Source organism: Nerophis ophidion, linkage group LG16 (genome assembly GCF_033978795.1).
Source record: "Nerophis ophidion isolate RoL-2023_Sa linkage group LG16, RoL_Noph_v1.0, whole genome shotgun sequence".
NCBI classification, from domain to species: Eukaryota; Metazoa; Chordata; class Actinopteri; order Syngnathiformes; family Syngnathidae; genus Nerophis; species Nerophis ophidion.
Window position 1 is genome coordinate 3,276,356 of NC_084626.1, and position 14,787 is coordinate 3,291,142.

A 14,787-nucleotide genomic window follows, 5' to 3' on the forward strand; every position below is an offset into this window, starting at 1 on the left:
CAGCATTCTTCCTACTCCTTTATTGGAAGCAGTACTTCAAAGAGTACATGTGTACTTCAAAGTAACCTTGTTGAGTGAAACAAAACAGAAACTATCACTAAACTATGTAACACCGAGATCCTTTCGACCAAAGCGTGCCATTTATATATACACACACACACATATATATATATATATATATATATATATATATATATATATATAGTATATATATAGCTCAAAATATATTCTAAAATTACTACTATACAAAATAAAAAGTGGATTAAAAGAGCAAATAGGTTCAATTTAACGAAACACATAGCTATTTCTTTTTTTTTTTAACCGTCATGGCTCATAAAATAATAATGAATCAAAATCTTCACATCAAATATTCCATATAATATAAATAATTACATAAACAAATATGTATGCTACAGAATTCCATAAATATAAATATATACATACACATATTTATATAAACAAAATTATTTATACAAACACAAATATTTACATAACACATTTCATGAACATTAATATTAACATAAACATAAATATTCCATAAACATAGTTACATAAACATATACATTTTTACATTATTATAAGTTACATAAATATTTTGATAAATATCCCATGAACATAAATATTCACATAAACAAATGTATGCATTATAAATATTACATAAACAAATATTTACATGAACATATTCATATAAACAAATATTTACATAGACATTCATATAAACAAATATTTACATAACATAAATATTACATAAACAAATATTTACAAAACATAAATATTACATAAACAAATATTTACATGACATAAATATTGAATAAACATATATTTAAAAAAAAACATTTTCATATTTATGCCAGATAAATACTACATAAATATAAATATTTACATAAACGTGTTTATACAAACACATTTACATAAACATATTTATATAAACAAATCTTTACATCAAATAAATATTGCATGAATATTTAAATAAATATTCCACAAATATAAATATTTAAAAAACATAAATACTAACAAAACTTATATTTACATAAACATTTACATAAACCAATATTTACATGAACATAAAGATTTACATAAACATAAATATATACATTTTTACATTAGCATAAAAGTTACATAAAATGTTGGTTTACAAATATCCCACTAACATAAATATTCACATAAACAAATGTATGCATTATAAATATTACATAAATATTTACATAACATGATTACATAAACATACATATTTACATAAATATTCCACAAACATAAATATTTACAAAACATAAATATTACATATACAAATATTTACACAACATAAACACTAAATAAACATATTTAGAAAAACATTTAAATATTTATGCAAGATAAATACATAAATATTAACAAAACTTATATTTACATAAACATTTACAGAAATACAAATACATGGACAACTATTTATACAACATAAGTATATCATTAACATAAATATTTACATAAACATATGTATATAAACTTACATATTTACATAAACACATTTATATAAACATAAATATTTCCATAAACATGTATATAAACAAATATTTACATAAACATATTTATATAAACATAAATATTTACATTGACATATTTATATAAACATAAATATTTACATAAACATATTTATATAAACATAAATATTTACATGACAAATATTACATAAACACTTACATAAATATTACATAAACACATATTCCATAAACAAATAGTTACATAAACATTTACATCAAAAACAGAGTGTGTTACAGTTAGAGAAAACAATTGTTTCAATGGTGTTCATTTCCTGAGGGAACACTCCAGAAGGAATCAATAAAGTACTATCAAAGTATCAATAAAGTACTATCAATAAAGTACTATCAATAAAGTATCAATAAAGTACTATCAATAAAGTACTATCTTTCAATGTATTCTAAGTGAAGTGAGATGAGGTGAATAATCCATCTTAATGGGACTAAAAGCACAGAGCTTGTATTGTGTTCCAAACACTTCTTGTAAAGACCTCCTGGTCCGAGTCCAAAGTCTGGCAAAGTGCGAGGACTTCCTCCTTTTTCCCAACCACCAAAAAAAAGAACAAAAACAAAAAAATCCTTCCTGCTTTTGGGCAACGTTCCAAACATTCCTGCTCACGTGAGCACGTGGACGCACGTGGACGTGCGACAGAAAACGTCCGCAGCCAGCCAAGGCGGAATCTTTGCTTACATTTCCGCTCACATTTTAACGGCGTGTTCTTCCTCCCGCAGCGGAAGTACTTTGCCTGCCAGACGCAGTTTGACGTCATCAATCTCAACGCCACGTACAACCAGGTGAGCTTACCTTTGATTTTAATTTAATGTAATGTATTTTTTTGTTCTCCTGGGACATTTTTATTTGAATTTGATTTAACGTATTGTTTTGTTCTCTCGGAACATTTTTATTTTAATTTAATTTAATGTATTGTTTTGTTCTCCTGGAACATTTTTATTTTAATTCAATTCAGTGTGTTGTTTTGTTCTCCTGGGACACTTTTATTTTAATTGAATTTAACATATTGTTTTGTTTTCCCGGAACATGTTTATCTTAATTTAATTCAATGTTGTGTTTGGTTTTCCCGGGACATTTTTATTTTTATTTAATTTAATGTATTTTTTTGTTCTCCTTTTTATTTTGATTTACTTTAATGTATTGTTTTGTTCTCCCGGGACATTTTTATTTTAATTTAACAAATTTAGTTGTTCTCCCGGAACATTTTTATGTTAATTTAATTTAATGTTTTGTTCTCCCGGAACATTTTTATTTTAACTTAATTTTAGGTTTCGTTCTCCCGGGACATTTTAATTTTAATTTAATTTTAAAGAGTTTTTGTTCTCTCAGGACATTTTTATTTTAATTTAATTTAATGTACTTTGTTCTCCCAGAACATTTTAATTTAACGTATTGTTTTGTTCTCTCAGGACATTTTTATTTTAATTTATTTTAGTGGATTGTTTTGTTCTTCCGGGACATTTTATTTGAATATAGTGTATTGTTTTGTTCTCTTGGGAAATTTTATTTTAATTCAACGTATTGTTTTGTTCTCCCGGGACATCTTAATTTAGTTTAACGTATTGTTTTGTTTTTCCCGGACATTTTTATTTTAATTTAATTTAGTGTATTGTTTTGTTCTCCCGGGACATTTTATTTTAATTTAATTCAGTGTATTGTTTTGTTCTACCGGGACATTTTATTTTAATTTAACATATTGTTTTGTTCCCCCGGGACATTTTTATTTTCATTTAATTTTAACATGTTTCATTCTCCCAGGACATTTTTATTTTAATTTAACGTATTGTGTTGTTCTTCAGGGACATTTTCATTTTGTTTTAATTATAACATATTTTGTTGTTCTCCCGGGACATTTTTATGTTAATTTAGTTTAATGTTTTGTTCTCCTGGAACATTTTTATTTTAACTTAATTTTAAGTTTTGTTCTCCCGGGACATTTTAATTTTAATTTAATTTTAAAATGTTTTTGTTCTCCCGGGACATTCTTATTTTTATTTAATTTAACGTATTGTTTTATTCTCTCAGGACATTTTTATTTTTATTTAATTTAGTGTATTGCTTTGTTCTGCAGGGACATTTTATTTTAATTTAATTTAGTGTATTTTTTTGTTCTCTTGGGAAATTACATCTTAATTTAACCTATTGTTTTGTTCTCCCAGGACATTTTTATTTTAATTTAATTTAGTGTATTGTTTTGCTCTCCCAGGACATTTGTATTTTTAATTTAATTTAGTGTATTGTTTTGTTCTTTTGGGACATTTTATTTTAACGTATTGCTTTGTTCCCCCGGGACATTTTTATTTTCATTTCATTTTAACATCTTTCATTCTCCCAGGACATTATTATTTTAATTTAAGTTAGTGTATTGTTTTGTTCTCCCGGGACATTTAATCTTAATTTAATTTAGTGTATTGTTTTTTTCTCTTGGGAAATTTTATTTTAATTTAACGTATTGTTCTCCCAGAACATTTTAATTTAATTTAACATATTGTTTTGTTCTCTCAGGACATTTTTATTTTAATTTAATTTAGTGGATTGTTTTGTTCTCCCGGGACATTTTATTTGAATATAGTGTATTGTTTTGTCTCTTGGGAAATTTTATTTTAACATATTGATTTGTTCTCCCGGGACATTTTAATTTATTTTTAACGTATTGTTTTGTTCTCCCAGGACATTTTTATTTGAATTTAATTTAGTGTATTGTTTTGTTCTCTCTGGAAATGTTATTTTAATTTAATTTAGTGTATTGTTTAGTTCTCTTGGGACATTTTATTTTAATTTAATTTAATGTATTGCTTTGTTCCCCCGAGACATTTTTATTTTTATTTAATTTGAACATGTTTTGTTCTCCCAGGACATTTTTATTTTAATTTAATTTAACGTATTGTTTTGTTCTTCCGGGACATTTTTATTTTATTCTAATTTAACATATTTTGTTGTTCTCCCGGGACATTTTTATGTTAATTTAGTTTAATGTTTTGTTCTCCCGGAACATTTTTATTTTAACTTAATGTTAGGTTTTGTTCTCCCGGGAAATTTTTTATTTAATTTAATTTTAACATTTTTTTATTCTCCCGGGACATTTTTTTTATTTATTTAATTTAACGTATTTGTTCTCCCGGGACATTTTAATTTAATGTATTTTTTTTTTCTCCCAGGACATTTTTATTTAAATTTAATTCAGTGTATTGTTTTGTTCTACCGCAACATTTTATTTTAATTTAACATATTGTTTTGTTCCCCCGGGACATATTTATTTTCATTTAATCTTAACATGTTTCATTCTCCCAGGACATTTTTATTTTAATTTAATTCAACGTATTGTTTTGTTCTTCTGGGACATTTTATTTTATTTTGATTTAACATATTGTTTTGTTTGTGGTCCCCAGCTGGAGAGCAAAGGCGTGTACAAGGCCATGGGCGAGCTGGACGTGCTCTTTAACTACATCGAGACTTACCTGGCGTCTAAACGCCACAGAAGCCATTTTGTGTCCTCCTGAAAACTCCCCTTCTTTGTAAAAAAAAAATTATTTGTCTATTTATTTGTCATCAATAAACAAAGTCAGTGTCTCCGTACTTGAAGTTCTTCCTGCACTCTGCACGTACCAAAACCTCGAAAAGGTGACCTACATCCTCCGCTTACCAGCAGCATCGTAAATTACCCTCTGAGGGATTTTTTACCCGGCTGCTAAAGATGGCACACGTTGCCCGCCCGGGTCACGTTTAAAAGAAACACCCACACTGCGCCCGCAAAGTACTCACAGTTTATTCCAAAATGGGAAACAGTTTGTCCTCAAAATTCTACACACAATACCCCATCATGGCAATGTAAAAAAAAAAAAAAAATTTGGAGCTTTTTGCAAATTTATTAACAAAAACCAAGAAGTCACACGTAGATAAGTATTCACAAAGTTTGTTCAATACTTAGTTGATGCACCTTGGGCAGAAGTTTCAGCCTCAAGTCTTTTTGAACACAAAGCCACAAAGAGACATTTGTGATTTAGGGCTATATAAATAAACATTGATTGATTGATTGGTTGATACTTGTGAGTGTTGACACAGCTTGGTAACAGTTGATATTCTAGTTTCAAGCATGTTTTACCAGGATGGGCCCCTCATCCAGAGTCTGTACCCAGGATGGACCGCTCGCCTGTGTATCAGTTGGGGACATCTCTGCGCTGCTGATCCGCCTCCGCTTGGGATGGTTTCCTGTTGGGTCCACTGTGGACGGGACTCTCTCTGCTGTGTTGGATCCACTTTGGACTGGACTCTCGCGGCTGTGTTGGATCCACTACGGATTGAACTTTCATAGTATCATGTTAGACCCGCTCGACATCCATTGCTTTCGGTCCTCTAGAGGGGGGGTTGCCCACATAAGAGGTCCTCTCCAAGGTTCTCATAGTAATCATTGTCACTGGCATCCCACTGGATGTGAGTTCTCCTTACCCACTGGGTGTGAGTTTTCCTTGCCCTTATGTGGCTTCTTCCGAGGATGTCGTAGTCGTAGTGCTTTGTGCAGTCCTTTGAGACATTTGTGATTTAGGGCTATATAAATAAACATTGATTGATTTATTGATTGATTGATTGATACTTGTGAGTGTTGACACAGCTTGGCAACAGTTGATATTCTAGTTTCAAGCATGTTTTTAACCAGGATGGACCCCTCATCCAGAGTCGGTACCCAGGATGGACCGCTCGCCTGTGTATCGGTTGGGGACATCTCTGCGCTGCTGATCTGCCTCCGCTTGGGATGGTTTCCTGTTGGCTCCACTATATACAGGACTCTCTCTGCTGTGTTGGATCCACTATGGATTGAACTTTCACAGTATCATGTTAGACCCGCTCGATATCCATTGCTATTGGTCCCCTAGATGGGGGTGGGGTTGCTCACATATGCGGTCCTCTACAAGGTTCTCATAGTCATCATTGTCAATGTCACCGACGTCCCACTGGGTGTGAGTTTTCCTTGCCCTTATGTGGGCTCTACCGAGGATGTCGTTGTGGTTTGTGTTGTGGTTTGTGCAGCCCTTTGAGACACTAGTGATTTAGGTCTATATAAATAATCATTGATTGATTGATTGATCATCTACAGCAGGGGTCGGCAACCTCTACTTAAGAGCCATTTTGACCCGTTTCACAAAATAAAGAAAACTATGGGAGCCACAAGACTTTTGAAATTTAAAATGAAATAACACAGCGTACAAAGTTTTTTTTTGCTGTGTGCTATGTATTAACCAGAGGTCTCAGACACACGGCCCGCAACTTAATATGACATTTTAATAATAGTGCGGCTCGCGAGTTTTATTTGAATGCCGCTTGACAACATCATATTTGCCAACCATCTCAATTTTTCCGGGAGACTACAGAGTTTCAGAGCAACCTTTCTCTCGACTGTCTGCTGGTTTTCACCCTAACAACAAAAATAAGGGCGTGTTATGATGACAAAGCGTTTAGCGCCCTCTACGGCCGTAAAAAAAACAGCTTACCTGCCCATTCACATGTTTTATGAGGCTTCTGCAGACATATATAAGCGACTGCAAGGCCTACTTGGTCAACAGCCATACAGGTTACACTGAGGGTTGTGATTAGGGCTGCGAATCTTTGGGTGTCCCACGATTCGATTCAATATCGATTCTTGGGGTCACGATTCGATAATATATTGATTTTTTCGATTCGATTCTCGATTCAAAAACGGTACTTTTTCCAAATCTAAACGATTCTGTATTCATTCAATACATAGGATTTCAGCAGGATCCACCCCAGTCTGCTGACATGCTAGCAGAGTAGTAGATTTAAAAAAATAAAAAAAAAAAGCTTTTAAAATTGTAAAGGACAATGTTTTATCAACTGATTGCAATAATGTAAATTTGTTTTAACTATTAAACAAACCAAAATTATGACTAATTCTATCTTTGTGAAAATATTGGACACAGTGTGTTGTCAAGCTTATGAGATGCGATGCAAGTGTAAGCCACTGTGACACTATTGTTCTTTTTATTTTTATAAATGTCTAATGATAATGTCAATGAGGGATTTTTAATCACTGCTATGCTGAAATTGTAACTAATATTGATACTGTTGTTGATAATATAAATTTTTGTTTCACTACTTTTGGTTTGTTCTGTGTCGTATTTGTGTCTCCTTAATTGCTCTGTTTATGGCAGTTCTGAGTGTTGCTGGGTCAGGTTTGGTTTTGGAATTGGATTGCATTGTTATGGTATTGTTGTGTAGTGGTTTGTTGGATTAATAAAAAATAAATAAATAATTAATTTAAAAAAATATATATATATTTTAAAAAAATGAGAATCGATTCTGAATCGCACAACATATTTGAATCGATTCGTATTCGAATCCATTTTTCCCCACACCCCTAGTTGTGATATAAACAACTTTAGCACTCTTACTAGAATGCGCCACACTGTGAACCCACACCAAACAAGAATGACAAACACATTTCGGGAGAACATCCGCACTGTAACACAACAGGGACGGCGTGGCGCAGTGGCCGTGCGCAACCCGAGGGTCCCTGGTTCAATTCCCACCTAGTACCAACCTCGTCACGTCTGTTGTGTCCTGAGCAAGACACTTCACCCTTGCTCCTGATGGGTGCTGGTTGGCGCCTTGCATGGCAGCTCCCTCCATCAGTGTGTGAGTGTGAATGGGTAAATGTGGAAGTAATGTCAAAGCGCTTTGAGTACCTTGAAGGTAGAAAAGCGCTATACAAGTACAACCCATTTATTTATTTTATAACAAATACCCAGAATCCCATGCATCCTTAAATCTTCCGGGCTACATTATACACCCACGCTACCACCAAACCCCGCCCCCCCAACTCCGCCCACCTCAACCAACGCATGGAGGGGGGGCACTGGGGGTGTATAATGTAGCCCGGAAAGTTTGGGATGCATGGTATTCTGGGTATTTTTTATGTTGCGTTTATGTTGTGTTACAGTGCGGATGTTCTCCCGAAATGTGTTTGTCATTCTTGTTTGGTGTGGGTTCACAGGTTGGCGCATATTAGTAAGAGTGTTAAAGTTGTTTATATCACAACCCTCAGTTTAACCTGTACGGGTGTTGAACAAGTATGCCTTGCAGTCGGCCAGCACTCAGATAGCATAGTATTAAAGCAGACGTTTAAGGTTTTGCCATCACGGCACGCCCTCAATATTGTTGTCCGGGTGAAAATCTGAGAATGTTATCCTGGGAACGGCACTGAAATGCGAAAAACCACCTGAAAAAATGGGGGGGTCGGCAAGTATGCAGCTGAGCCACATCAGAGTGATCCAAGAGCCGCGGGTTGCCGACCCCTGTTCTACAGAGATACAAAGAATTTGCTATTGCAACATCCAGTAGACATGTAGAAGAGCGGTTTCTTTCATTCAAAAATTTCTGGTTAATTTGTATTATTAGCAAACTCATCCCGCGGGCCGGATAAAACCTGTTTGCGGGCCTGATCCAGCCCGCGGGCCGTACGTTTGACACCCCTGACTGAGTGGATGCCTTTGTACACATTCTTGTGTATTTTTAATTAAAAACAGACATTAATCGGCCAATGTTGTATAGAAATTTGAAAGTAAAGCTAAATATTGTGGATGTCAAGTCAGCATGTTGCAAAGTGCCAATCAAAAGTGAGCATGTCTCCTTCCGCCAACAGCAAGATGTTTTATTCGGAGGACAATTGCGATAAAATTTTGTGGTTTACGTGGCAGAACCATAACCTCCGTTGACTTACAGTAACAACGACCACGTGTGACATCATCGCACCTCCTCCTTTTACCATCTCCACACTTCAGCACCTTTCCTTCATGCTGCACTTATAACAACTGAAATAATATTGTCTTTCTATTTGGACCCGCCAGAACACAAACTTAACAAAAATTACCTTTGACTGAGAATTTTTGCATGAAAAAAAAACTATCACAATTTAAACTACAATACTAATTATTCCACTCCACAGCAGGGCTGCGAATCTTTGGCTTCCACACGATTCCATTGAAACAGATTCAAAATCAATACTTTTTAATGACATGGGGTGCCAGTTCTATGATTAACTACATTCCTCCATAAAAAAAGATAAATAACTGTAATAAATGTATGCTTTATTTACTAGAAGACTGGTTGTGTTGAATACATTTCTAACCAAACCTTTTAATAAAGTCAAAAACAAATAAGGCAACACGTATCAAACACTTATTTTTTCTAAAGTAAATGTGCACAGCAAATAAAGAGAATTCTACATAAAAAAAAATATGATTTGTCTGATTGTCGAAACAGGACAGATATTTTTATTTAAAAAAAAAAAAAAAAAAAAGATCGCAAATTGGATAACATCCTGGAGACGCCATCTGGTATGCATAGCGAAGTATGCTACAAAAACAATGGCAACTCATTCAAAAATATTTTTCTTTTTACACCCCTAATACATAGGTTGGCATTTTTAACAATTTGCTGATTTCCCCCCCAAATACACTTTAAAAAAAGACCTCATGGATGAATAGCCGCGTTTGCACAATGTAACATTTAAGGGTTAGGTTTACCGTTACACACCTTTTAAAAACACGCCTTGATTTACTAAAAGTGTGCCTGGAGTTCACGAATAAGTCTGCACTGATTTATTTATTCAAACTTTGTGTTTAGCACTTAATTTCTTTGCACTGATTCATAATTTATTCATTTTTTTACACAGAATTTTAAAACACTTAACATAAATTGTAAACATACATATTGTTTACACATTTGTATTTAAAAACAATTCTAATAAAATACAAAATTCAGTTCACAAAATTCAAACAAAGATGTTAAATTCAGTATCGAAAAAAGTTTTGGTTTTGGTTCTAAATATATTTACTGTATATACATATATACACGTGTGTATACAAACACACACACACACACACACACACACACACACACACACACATATATATATATATACGGACACTTATTTTATTTTTTTAATGTATATGTCGTTAAATACAGCGCTGGCTAACAATGTAGCTAAGGGACTACTCGATTGCGCCCATAAAGTCCTGTTAGAACCTTAAAAAAGCTCTGAGAAACTCTGGGAGTGGTCTCCTACTGTCATGTTAGAACCATATGAACCATCTGCAGCTCTGAGAACCTCAGGGAGTGGTCTCCTACTGACATGTTAGAACCATCTCCAGCTCTAAGAACCTCAGGGAGTCGTCTCCTAATGACATGTTAAAACCATCTCCAGCTCTGAGAACCTCAGGGAGTCGTTTTCTACTGACATGTTAGACCTATATGATCCATCTCCAGCTCTGAGAACCTCAGGGAGTCGTCTCCTACTGACATGTTAGAACCATCTCCAGCTCTAAGAACCTCAGGGAGTGGTCTCTTACTGACATGTAAGAACCATACCAAGCATCTTCAGCTCTAAGAACCTCAGGGAGTGGTCTCCTACTGATATGTTAGAACCATATGAACCATATCTAGCTCTGAGAACCTCAGGGAGTGGTCTCCTAATGACATGTTAGAACCATATGAAACATCTCTAGGTCTGAGAACCTCAGGGAGTGGTCTCCTAATGACATGTTAGAGCCATCTCCATCTCTGAGAACCTCAGGGAGTCGTCTCCTACTGACATGTTAGACCTACATGATCCATCTCCAGCTCTGAGAACCCCAGGGAGTCGTCTCCTACTGACATGTTAGAACCATCTCCAGCTCTAAGAACCTCAGGGAGTGGTCTCTTACTGACATGTTAGAACCATACCAAACATCTTCAGCTCTGAGAACCTCAGGGAGTGGTCTCCTACCTACATGTTAGAGCCATCTCCAGCTCTGAGAACCTCAGAGAGTGGTCTCCTAATGACATGTTACAGCCATCTCCAGCTCTGAGAACCTCAGGGAGTCGTCTCCTACTGACATGTTAGACCTATATGAACCATCTCCAGCTCTGAGAACCTCAGGGAGTGGTCTCTTGCTGACATGTTACAAACATCTCCAGCTCTAAGAACCTCAGGGAGTGGTCTCTCTCTGACATGTTAGAACCATATGAACCATCAGCAGCTCGAAGAACCTCAGGGAGTGGTCTCCTACTGACATGTTAGAACCATCTCCAGCTCTGAGAACCTCAGGGAGTGGTCTCCTACAGACATGTTAGAACCATATGAACCATCTCCAGCTCTGCCAACCTTGGGGAGTGGTCTCCTACTGACATCTTAGAACCATATGAACCATGTCTAGCTCTGAGAACCTAACAGTGTGGTTTCCTGCTGGTGCTTTGAGTCAGGACCAACCATGTTGAAATTGATTTTCAATTTCATGCTCCTAAAATCTGGAATAGACTTCTTGAAGATGTGAGACAGGTCTCAATGTTGGCGATGTTCAAATCCAGGCTGAGTCGTGCATTTGACAACTGAAAGCATCCATATTCAGTTTTTGATTAAATTAATTATAAACGTAGTTATAATAATTGTGTTTTCTGATTTTACATTTTTATCTTGTCTCTGTATTTTCTGTGAAGTGTGAAAATTGTGCTCGACAAATAAACGTGCCTCGCCTCGACAAGCTGTACACGGACTAATCTTTGGTGTATACAAGTTTCGTTTCGAGTCACCCTCTGAGGTTTCAACATTTATCACCATCGGCCTCCTCATTCTTGTCAGAGCTCAGCTACCAGCTTGCAAAAAAAAAAAAAAATGGCCACAATGTGGTCGTGAAAGGAATGCAAATATTGCGTTGACTTGACAAGCAGAGAGTCGCTAAGGTTCCTGTCTAGACTCATAGCGGTGTGTGAAACCCCTCAGAGCCCTGTTAGACATCCGAGTCGGCCTAGGGCGAGCTGAGTCGTGTTTGGTTTTGGAGAAAGAAGCCCTTGTGTGACAAGGTCAGGCTACCCAAGGACTTTGTGGTTTTTGTTGTCTCTGGCATCCAAACAGGGGACCCTGGAAAAACTCTGGGGCAGTCCGAGCTCAACTCGGCTGTTGGACGACAACCAGATCCTGTAAGCTAGTCGAGTCATTTCATTGAAGCAGGGGGAGAGCATGTTTGGAAACGTGATGGGACTTAACTTTTTTATGAATAAATCGAAAAACGTGAGAGCCGACTTTCGTAGCGAAACATAAGAACTTTCACTGCAGGTGCGATTGTGAATCTTTTAGTTTCTGTTTTGCTTGAAGTGTCTTAAAAGGTTCTTCAAGATTAAGAAGAAGGATGACTACCACACATCTGAATGACCTAGGCAACAACAATCAAGGAGGACCTCTCCGAACTCTTGGGCCCACAGATGGTCGGCCTGTGCCGGTGGAAGAGAGATTAGTTCACCATCTACAGGGTTACTCAACTCACGGCACGGGGGCTAAATCCGGCCAGGGCGTATACCACAGAACTACCACACATTTGGACGACTTCTCCTGAAGATGATGGCTCATGTTCCATAGTCCCAAACCAAAGCTTAGAATGAAACCCAATGGTGGACACACTTAACGCAGCAAACCTGATGGAACCTCGCAGAACTTCCAATACTGTAAATCTGGGCTGTTTAACTCATCCGGGTCGGGTCATGGAAGCAGCAGCCTAAGCAGGGAAGCCCAGACTTCCCTCTCCCCACCCACTTCATCCAGCCCTTCCCGGAGGATCCCGAGGCGTTCCCAGTGCCAGCCGGGAGAGATAGTCTTCCCAACGTGTCCTAGGTCTTCCCCGAGGCCTCCTAACGGTCGGACGTGACCGAAACACTTCCCTAGGTAAGCGTTTGTGTGGCATCCTGACTAGATGCCCAAACTACCTCATCTGGCTCCTCTCCATGTGGAGGAGCAGCGGCTTTACCTTGAGGTCATCCCGGATGACAGAGCTTCTCACCCTATCTCTAAGGGAGAGCCCCGCCATACGGCGGAGGAAACTCATTTCAGCCGCTTGTACCCCAAGCTCATGACCATAGGTGAGGATGGGAACTTAAAGCAACCGGTAAATTAAGAGCTTTGCCTTTCGGCTCAGCTCCTTCTTCACCACAACGGAATGATAAAGCATCCGCATTACTGAAGATGCCGCACCGATCCGCCTGTCGATCTCACGATCCACTCTTACGTCACTCGTGAACAAGACTCCGAGGTACTTGAACTCCTCCACTTGGGGCAAGATCTCCTCCCCAACCCGGAGATGGCACTCCACCCTTTTCCGGGCGAGAACCATGGACTCGGACTTGGAGGTGCTGATTGACTCGGACTTGGAGGTGCTGATTCTCATCCCAGTCGCTTCACACTCGGCTGCGAACTAATCCAGTGAGAGCTGAAGATCTTGGCCATATTAAGCCATCAGGACCACATCATCTGCAAATAGCAGAGATCTAATCCTGCAGCCACCCAACCAGATACCCTTAACGCCCTGACTGCCCCTAGAAATTCTGTCCTTAAAATTTACGAACAGAATCAGTGACAAAGGGCAGCCTTGGCTGAGTCCAACCCTCACTGGAAACGGGTCCAAATTACTGCCAGCAATGCGGACCAAGCTCTCACACTGATCGTACAAGGAAGGGACCGCCACAATAAGACAGTCCGTTACCCCATACTCTCTGAGCATTCTCCAAGTCCACAAAGCACATGTAGACTGGTTGGGCAAACTCCTATGCACCCTCAAGGACCCTGCCATGAGTACAGAGCTGGTCCACAGTTCCACAACCAGGACGAAAACCACACTGTTCCTCCTGAATCTGAGGTTCGACTCTCCGGCGAAGCCTCCTCTCCCGTGCACCTGGAGAGGAGGCTGTTCAACTCATGGGGGTTAAATCTGGCCCTATAGCACCCCTTTATCTACGGTCTCTTCCTTCGATTGACAAGGTTTGGTCACGCGGCTCGACGGCTGCAGATTAAGACAACTCGCAATGTCTTCCTCGGATCGGTGGCAGATTTCTGAAGACCCAGGCAACAACAATCAAGGAGGACCTCGCCGAACTCTTGGTCGGCCTGCGTTTGTGGAACAGAGATGAGTTCACCATCTCCATGGCGCGGGGGCTAAATCCGACCAGGACGACTGCCGAACATATACCATACATTTGGACGACTTCTCTTGAAGATGATGGCTCCTGTTCCATAGTCCAAAACCAAAGCTTCCAATGAAACCCAATGTTGGGCACACTTAACACAGCTTACCCGATGGAAAAACACAGAACTTCCAATACTGTAAATCAGGGCTGTTCAACTCATGGGGGTTAAATCTGGCCCCATAGCGGCCTGTATCTACGGCCTCTTCCTTCCATTGACATGGTTTGGTCACGCGGCTCGACAACTGCAGAGTAAGAAAG

The 14,787-nt window shown here is 37.5% G+C and overlaps 2 protein-coding genes across 3 annotated transcripts in view; one reads left to right on the forward strand and one right to left on the reverse strand.

The window, feature by feature from the left end:
• Positions 1-5,097, forward strand: part of il10 (interleukin 10) — an 8,344-nt gene extending 3,247 nt beyond the window's left edge. The window contains exons 4-5 of the mRNA XM_061922594.1: positions 2,247-2,309; positions 4,917-5,097. Of these exons, the coding sequence (XP_061778578.1) occupies positions 2,247-2,309; positions 4,917-5,027 (174 nt within the window). The 3' untranslated portion in view covers positions 5,028-5,097. The remainder of the gene's footprint in view (positions 1-2,246; positions 2,310-4,916) is intronic.
• Positions 1-14,787, reverse strand: part of fmoda (fibromodulin a) — a 281,121-nt gene that overhangs the window by 240,299 nt on the left and 26,035 nt on the right. The window lies entirely within an intron of this gene.